General features: G+C 40.9%; 1 protein-coding gene across 1 annotated transcript; it reads right to left on the bottom strand.

The window, feature by feature from the left end:
• Positions 1 to 4,366: 4,366 nt before the first annotated feature.
• On the bottom strand, positions 4,367 to 5,320 carry LOC146976087 (olfactory receptor 13C4-like). Its single transcript, XM_085794647.1, has one exon. The coding sequence runs from the start codon at positions 5,318 to 5,320 to the stop codon at positions 4,367 to 4,369; it is 954 nt and encodes a 317-aa protein (XP_085650773.1).
• Between the last annotated feature and the right edge of the window lie 4,200 nt (positions 5,321 to 9,520).

The following is a 9,520-nucleotide window of genomic DNA, read 5'->3' as shown; positions in this document are numbered from 1 at the left end:
TGTGAATGCTGGAAGCATTCACACTATTGTTATTCGGTTCGGCCATTTTCTGCCTTTCTTTGTCATGTAACTAGTCCTTCATACTTTGTGCTATTTCAACAATTCAAATATCAAAATGTTCAGCCTTTTCGGGACAGGTGTGCTATGTCTTTTCTCTTTTCAACTATTCATACTTTTTGCAATATTCAACTATTTCTGATTTTTTTTTTCCCCATAGAGAATGCATTGGAACAGTCTTGAAACTCTTCAAATCTTCTTACTTCTTTCAGCCTTAAAGCGTCCACATACTTTCAGCTAGAGACTTCATTCAAATTCTGAGCTGTAGACAAACTTCTAATGTATTCATCCTGTATTTACAACTTTTTCATAGCTTGTACCGTTTTTGAGATAAATCCTTTAAAAGCACATGAGGATTTCTGACAAATTTCACACTTTTCAATGAGTGTGTATGGGGTTGGATCAGAGTGAGTGACATCATCGTTAGAGTGAGAGGGATCGAAAAAACATTCAGGATTTTTTCTGGATAAATTGCCAGCACGGCCACAAATTAAACTCTAGACACATGATTTCCTCACCGGTTTGTAGCCACACTTGTCGTGTCTCATTTAATGTGCTCAAAACAGCAGACAGACTTACAGAATTGTCTCAGTGAGCCTAATTGTCCAGCTAGACCCGCTCCAGTGGCTCATCCACTTCAATAGAAAAGTAGGAGCTGATTTTTTTAGAAAAGCAGAAATGCCCCCCTTTTCTACCTTGCGACGGCAAGAAAAGTTTTTGCCCTACAAACATTTAATGCACATGAATGTGCTCAGGAAGGTCTCCTTGCCCAGATGGTCAGGACCACATTCTGATAAGAGTTACGGTTCTCTTTTTTGGGAAGCTGCTCAGAGCTCAAATCTCTCTGCTCTGCTCTGCTCTGTGTGCAGTTGGTCCAGCTGTTGGGGCCAGCTCATTATCAAAGTCTATAAATAGAACAAGTGCAGGTGCAGCCTGGCTGCTCGTTAAGATGTTTTTAAACACAGCCCCACACACACACATGATAAACCAGACTGACAGAGGATGTCCACGCACAAACACAGGCATCACACTCACACACAGACACACACAGACACTCACACACAGTCACACATGCACACATACACAAACAGACAATTCCATTCCATTCTTCATTCTTCCATTCTTAGATAATAATTTAAAATATTTTTTAAATGCAGCCAGGGAGCTCTCTGCTCTCATGGGCTGAATGAGAGCAGGAGAAGGAGCTCAACTTTGTAACTTGCTGTTAAAGGGATAGTTCACCCTAGAATGATATTTCGCTCATTACTGTATCTACTCACCCTCATGTGGACTAAGGGCTGGAAGAAGTTTCAGAGTCCTCCGTCCCTTCTCTGAGTTACAGGGGGTCTCAGCGTAGCAGTGCATGTCCATATAACGGTTGTAAAGGGACACCAGAGCTCTTCGTAAAAAAACACACACAAAAAAACATCCAAATACCTCCATGCTGCTCGTATGTAATGTCCGTCTTGTGCTGAAGCCCCAAATTGCGTAATTGTCCCGAAAAAAATTAAATAAGTCTATATTTTAAGCTTGTTTGTAGCGGAAGCTTCTCAAAGCTCCTCTTCCTGGTCCGTCCAAATCTCGCGTGATTCGCAGTAACCGCACTGACGCCGGCGCAAATCACGCGAGATTTGCGCCGGACCAGGAAGAGGAGCTTTGAGAAGCTTCCGCTACAAACAAGCTTAAAATATAGATTTATTTAATTTTTTTCGGGACAATTACGCAATTTGGGGCTTCAGCACAAGACGGACATTACATACGAGCAGCATGGAGGTATTTGGATGTTTTTTTGTGTGTGTTTTTTTACGAAGAGCTCTGGTGTCCCTTTACAACCGTTATATGGACATGCACTGCTACGCTAAGACCCCCTGTAACTCAGAGAAGGGACGGAGGACTCTGAAACTTCTTCCAGCCCTTAGTCCACATGAGGGTGAGTAGATAATGAGCGAAATATCATTCTAGGGTGAACTATCCCTTTAAGTGCTTTTTAATTCATTTTAATTCACCAAAAAATAGTCACAGGTCACAAAAAAGTCCTCTTCTTGCTTGGTGTGGCTAATTTCTGCACTTTCCTTACTTTTTTTTTAAGCATCATTGAAAAATCTCACATTCATGAAAGTCTCAACCTCTTTTGCACAATTCCACGGTAGTGTAGGGGGTAGGGTGGCCGTTTGCCAACCCCAAGGTCACTGGTTCGAATCCAAGGGAAGAACTCTTGTTATGTTATGTTGAATTCTGCTCTCCTCCCCCGCCTTCAATTGGTTATAGGTGTTTGTTATCTCCTTGATTACTCATACCAGTTTACAGCACATCATCACATTACAATGAATGACAACAGTCTTGAAAGCAGTGTGCTCTCTGTAGCTGAGTGGCAGAGTGAAGGATTTATGATCATAAGGTCATAGGTTCGATTCCTGCCTCAGTCATTTCACATCATTGCTTGACTTTTGATTCCAATTATTCAGCTGTCATTGGACAGTCTTTGATTCCTCATAGTATAAAGCTCATTGTAACTCAGGTTCTCTGTGGCCGTATGGTTAGTGTGTTAGGTTACCACTCATGGAGTTGTGGGTTCAATTCCTTCCATGGACGTGTTTCTTGTATGCCATTCCGCATGTCTTTGTCAATTTATTCTGCTAATTCAGCATGGTTCAGCATTGGGTTTCAGCATTCACACGCATGTTCCGTTAGGAAATGCTGTTTCTAGTTGTTTATTATTTATTATGTGTTTGTTAACGTTTAATTCTGGTTTGAACATATTTTTTGTCTTCATCTTTGAAATTCTGTTGTTTTGTGTTGAGAAAGTGTGTGTGTGTGTGTGTGTGTGTGTGTGTGTGTGTGTGTGTGTGTGTGTGTGTGTGTGTGTGTGTGTGTGTGTGTGTGTGCGTGTGTGTGTGTGTGTGTGTGGTGTTTGGTTTTGCTTTTGTACTGTTGTTGCTAGTTTTTTGATGCTGAGCACTTTGTGCAACATTTCCGTATAAGAAGTAGCCTCGTAAACCAGCCTCTCGCGGAAATGCATTTCATTTAATTCTGAGGGAGAGTCTGGCCTCATTGCCGCTGTAAGCGTTTGGCCTTAAGCCCTCAGAAGGCCGAGCCAATCAGCGTCGCCGCTGTGATTGACACAGCACGTTGGCCAATCAGGGACCGACTGGTGCAACGCCCCGTCACTACACCAACTTGCTGATTGGCTGAATGGGGTTGTCTGTCAACGCTACTACCAAAGATATTAAACTGTCTTTGCTACTACTCACGCCCAGCTCCCGCCCACACCAAACGCTTGCAGGGGGGATGAGGCCAGACTCTCCCGAGAAATGAAATGAAATGCATTTCCATGTGTCGCCAATTCCCCTTTTCCTCCAAACCATGCGTACACATGGGTCAGAGTTTGCATAGGGCTGCGCACATTGTCCCGTCAAGTTTGTTTTTTTATACTGTAGATCACAACCTTGGCATAGAAAGTCACATACGCAACTTTCAGGCCCTGTTTTGTGCGTACTCAACGGTTATAAATGAGAGCCCTGATGATGTTTGTCAAAGCCACTGAGCGGGCAATAACATGTGTCACAGGTATACGGAAACATTTAAAAAAAAAAAAAAGATTTTAATCATGGCTTAATGATTTGAGTCGAACCCTATAACTCAACTGTCATCTAAATTATCCACACCTGCAGTCAGGGTCTTAAAGCAGAAGTAAGTGATCCGGTCGTTTTGGCTAACTTTCTGTCAGCCGATGGAGTTAGCAGTCCCCGCCCTCGTCCCTACGTCACCACATGCACGCGCATCCCTTGGCTGCACACACAGAGAGGACCGCCCCTTTATGCCGTTCTCTCTCCTCATTGGATAAAGGTTGTAGGATACAAGGAAAGTTTTCTCCTCGGCTTACAGCAGAGCAGAGTGACTGACAGACCCGTGTTTCAGACCAAACACTCTATAAAAGTGATTGCTGTCGGAAGATATAACTATTTAAGACTTATATTAACTCAAACATTCCGCTTACTTCTGCTTTAACTTCTTCTTTCCCGCTCTCACAGCTGACATGTGTCAGTAATAATGTCACTTCTATTACAAGAACAAGCTGGGATCTCTGAAACCTAACTCCAAAATCCAAATCCAATCCAAAAGTCAAAAGAGAACTTTAGGAAACTTTGCGCTGATAAGTCTGCCAGACTTATTTACCTGTTGCCTAATTTCTTCTGTACATTTAGATCAGACACAATAGATGGGTTTAACATTTCAACATTCAGGTTTTCCCATACTCAACTGCATGTTTTTAATCATCTGATTTCAGGGTGAGCCAGTAATACTTTATTTACCTACACATGTCTCTATTACCAGGTGACATTTTATAACAGAAGAGATGTTTGTATGTTTGTCTTAATTTAGACATTTGCAGTCCGTACATGATAGGAGTCAGAAGTGGTTGAATGATGAGGAAGTACAGAGACAGGATAATCCGCAGCACACTGGGAACACTGGTCATATCAAACCTGCTCTGCACTATTTCAAAGCAGCAACCAAAAGAAAAGTTGAGCAGAGAAGCAAGGTGAGGTGTGCAGGTACTGACAGCTTTCTGTCTGGTCTGTTTGGAGCCAGAAAAACATACTCTGAGAATCTTCAAGTAAGAAAAGACAATTGGAAGCAGAGGAACTATGATGGTGAGAACAACACTGAACAGTCCATAGATATTATTCACTTCAATTTCAGAACAGGCCAACTTCACTACAAGGTAGTTATGACAATACAAACTGTTGATGATGTTTCCACAAAGAGGCAAACGGATGTTTAAGGATAAAGTGACTACAAGCTTCAGAAAAGTGTACAACCATATTACAGAGATAAAAAGAACTGCTTTTATAGATGTCATATATGTGTTGTATTGTAAAGGATGACAGATAGCAAGGTATCTGTCATATGACATGAGGGCTAAGTTTAAAAATTCTACACCTCCATATGTGAAAATACAATAAATCTGCAGGTAGCACAGAGGTACTGACACAGTGTGAATGTCAGAGAGGATCTGAACCAGCAGGAATGGAAACAGCCCTGTACTGCCATACAGTTCATTTACAAACAGGCTGCACAGAAACAGGTACATGGGCTCATGTAAACTCCTGTTCATGCAGATCACCACAATCAGAGAGGAGTTGGCAAAAATAACTACAAAGTAAAGCAAAGCAGTTATCACAAAATACAAGTATCTTAAGTTTCCAACATGAAAATAAGCTCCGAGGATGAAATAAGATAAAGTTGAATTTAGCATCATTCTGGTTTAACAAGCCTAAACAACAGTGTAGAAAATATGTTTCTCCTCCCCCAAAGAATCATTTGTCCCACTGACAGACATTGTGTTGAAACTGAGACAGATTCATGGAAATCTTATTTTGAATAACCATACACAGTATCACACATAGCATGAACCATACCAACCATCAAATCTTCACCCTCAATGACTGTTGAAGGAGCCGTCACCTACTGAGCTGCAGACTCCCGTCACTGCAGCAGCTGCTCTGTTATACGTATATCACAAGAGAGGATCCCAGCAGACCACTGCTACAATACGACTGTCATCATCACCATAGTAATGCTGAGAATTCACTTCACTCACTGCTTTAGCACATACCTGATGGGAAATAGCCAATGTTTTACTTAGGCCACTAATCTGGGCTGACCAATTCATCAAAATACTATTGAAATCACAATATGGCCAAGTACTTCATTCTTTTCCCATATCCTCTTTAATTAAAGGAGAATTTCTGCCATTTTTGACCCCTAAATTGTTTTCCCAATGGTCACCCAGTGTTGGGGGGAGCAAAATGCGACTAAAATTGATACAGGCAGAACTGAGTTACACCATGGCTACCCCGGCGCTCGGGATAGCTACAATGCTAACCTATGGGGGCGATTCTTTCAACCAGGGTTTCCCCCAGAAAACTTGTTAAGCCCGGTGGAAGGGTGGCACCCGCGACACATCGTTGCCCAAGTGTGTTTTTTTGTGTCAGGGGCCCGCCTGACCCTGACCATTGACAGATGGCAGGGCCCTATTGGTATCAGATTCATTAATGGAGTAACAGAATTTAGAAGACGTGATTTCATAAGGCCTTAAGATCAATGTTAAAAGTTGACTGGAAACGTGAAAATATTACCATTATCATGTCTTATTATAAGACATTTATGTAACATATTTAAACACCAGCTAGGCTATAGCAGAGTCTCACAAATTGCACTCTTGAAATGCTGTTCAACCAACCACAAAAATAAATAAATAATAAAAATAAATAATATCAACTGTCTGCACTAAAAACTAAAAAACAACTGCCTGATGTCTGTATTGTTAAAGTCTAGCATTATTTCTCAGAGGTCTTTTTTTCTTTCAGAGATTTTTTCAATCTGGAGTCACTTAAACGTGACGTAACACGCATCTTTTTCCGGTCAGTCGTCATGGAAACGAGACAGTCACGGATCAACACATCTATCTATTGTTTGGACCAGAATGAAAACAAACAACGCGAATCTTACAAGCTGAAAAATAAGTCAATGAGTCATTTTCACATCTGGTGAAAGCGTCTTGACTCACGGGAGTCCGGAGCTCTGACACTGCAGGGACGACGTGCTAACAGCTAACAGCCATGCTACAGCAGCTGGCCGAGCCTTTTGGAGCCGCACCTCGGCTCACGTTAACGTGGGCTTGGTGCGTTCCTCTCGGTCAGCTGGTGAAGCAGCGGTCTAATGAGCATGATGTCCCTGACGTGTCCCATTATGCGCGACGAAGTTGTGACGTTGTCAGGTGATGAAAAAGACACCTTAACACGATAATGCTTTTATTAGCATAAAAATGTAATATCTGTCCATATCGTTATCGGTTTTTCAGCCGATAATGAAAACCCGATAACGTAATGCGCCTTCGTAGTGAATTAAGTGGCGGTGGACCGTTGCTACTTAATTTGCTACTTAACTATAGCCATCACTGATTCAGACGCACAATATAGTCCACGCGTTCGGTAACACTTTACTTGAAGGTGGCGTCATAAGAGTGACATGACAATGTCATAACAGTGTCATGACACAGTCATAAACGTGTCATAAACATTAAGTCAATGTCATTAAACATTTATGACTGTTGTCATTAAGTGTCATTCGTTTTTGTAATGACAAGTTGACATTATTTTGGTTGTCTTGATTATGACACCTTGACATTAATCAAGGTGACATAACCAGAAGTCGTCTTTGTCATGACAACTTGACATTAAATTTGTTTGGGATGTCCTTATTATGACAACTTGACATTACTCAAAGTGACATTACCAGAAAAGGGCCTTGTCATGACAACTTGACATTAATGAAATATTTTCTGTTTTGTTGACATAATGATTATTAATTAGATGTGCAAGGTTACAGAACAAATCTAGCACTTGGTCATTGTTGTTTGACAGGATGTGGACAGGATACCCAAAACTGACTGTTATTTGTCATTAACATATCATGAAGGATAAACTGACTGTCATGACACAATCATGACAATGTAATGAAGATATTCTTTGACCTCAAGTAAAGTGGTAGCATTTTTATTTGTCATTAACATATCATGAAGGATAAACTGACTGTCATGACACAATTATGACATTGTAATAATTTTTTCACATCACGTAAAACAGAGATCAAACATTTTTGAAAGCTTGAAATTATAAAAACAATTATACTGACAATAAATAAAAAACAAATATATAATAACAGTGTCTAAAAACCATTAAAAAAAACATAAATAAATCATTCAATTTCCAGGTGGAATTTTATGTCAAGGCATGCCTTGACCTCAGCTGCAGCGCTGCAGTTGTAGCCGGGACGGTCTGCAGGCCCCGGCTACACTGGTTGTGTTCTGACCCAGGGGTGGGTTCACACTCAGGTTTATTCCTGTATGATGGCGACATAAAACAAAATGGATGTGAGTGAATCTTCTCCTACCACAAAATAAATAAAATACATTTAGTAAGTAGACTAGTACATGGAGGACGCACTACCACATGCACACCACACACACACACACACAGACACGTACAGGGAGAAATCGCGGCAAAATAACTTTGTCTCTCCTGCTCAAAACGGTTCTTAAAACATGCTACTCGACAGAAAACACCACAAACACATCTCTTAACAGGTTTACATTAACATTCATTCGATAAATTAGCATTAAAACTCATCAAATATAACTTTTTCATCCCAGAGCCTAGACTACATTACCTCAATCAGTCAGGAACAGCGCAGACTGACGAGAGAAGGGAGGGAAGGGAGCTACATGCGTCATATCCGCGAACTTTCAAAATAAAAGCTTGGACTTGTAAAAATGAAAGAAATACAAAAATTGAATTATTGAATTATAGTAACAAAGTTCCCTATGTAAAGCAGTATAATTCAAACTTTCATGGATTTATTTTTGTATTTCTTTCATTTTTACTAGTCCAAGCTTTTATTTTGAAAGTTCACGGATATGACGCATGTAGCTCCCTTCTCTCGTCCGTCTGCTAGTCTGGGGCCGTTGACTCGCTGTTTTGTTAAGCAACCGGAACCGGGCGAGAGAGACAGGATATAGATTAGATCGAGATGCACCTCCCGTCAAAATAAAAGCACCAAGCTAAAACTGCGGTAGCCTCGCGGCAGGCTCATACGGTGAAACTTTTTGATTGAAAGAATATAGCCTAATTTACAAAAATCCCCGAGCCATTACGTAGGCCTACTTTTTTTTTCTTTTATTTGTATTTCATTGTATTAGCCTACTTGATATTGTCTATTTCAGTTTTATGTTTTATTTAATAGGCGTAGTTCTGTGGATAGTTTGTAGCTTAAAGGGACAACGAGGAGTTTCTAATCGGTTATAAAAAAGTCTCACGTTAATGTGGATGAATCTCCGCTACCCACACTTGTTAATGGGCCCATTTTCGATAAATATATCATTCTGTCTCTATCGTTATTTTGTTATTATTAGTGGTGGCGGAGATGCTGGTCGAGCCGACCAGCGTTTATTTACTTTCAGTTTCGCAACGAGTCATGAGAATAACGTAGTTGAATCGCCGTTTATGGTCGGAACTATGACGGTATGTGAACCTCTTTGAACCTCTGACTTTAATTATTGATGAATGAAAACATGAGTCCGTCTTGCGCCGGTCAAAAGAATTTTACAGTGCGCGCGGAGGCTCATAAAGGTAGTGTGAAAACGCTTCGCTTTTCCAAAACTCCTCGTTGTCCCTTTAAATGCATCTTCTTTAGATAAAGTTTTGGCCGAGAGAGAGAGAGAGAGAGAGAGAGAGAGAGAGAAATTGCGTGACGAGCATGGATGAATATTCCATGGACACTAGCCGTGTGGCATGCTTCATCAACAACAACAACAACAACAACAACATGGCATCACCAACATCACTGCCTGTTATTACACCTGTCAAAACGGTGAAAGAGGATGCGACGAGACGCAAGA

The sequence above is a fragment of the Trachurus japonicus genome, chromosome 13, assembly GCF_045865225.1.
Source record: "Trachurus japonicus isolate A0001 chromosome 13, Traja_1.0".
Lineage (NCBI taxonomy): Eukaryota > Metazoa > Chordata > Actinopteri > Carangiformes > Carangidae > Trachurus > Trachurus japonicus.
This window is presented reverse-complemented; position numbering and strand designations above follow the sequence as displayed.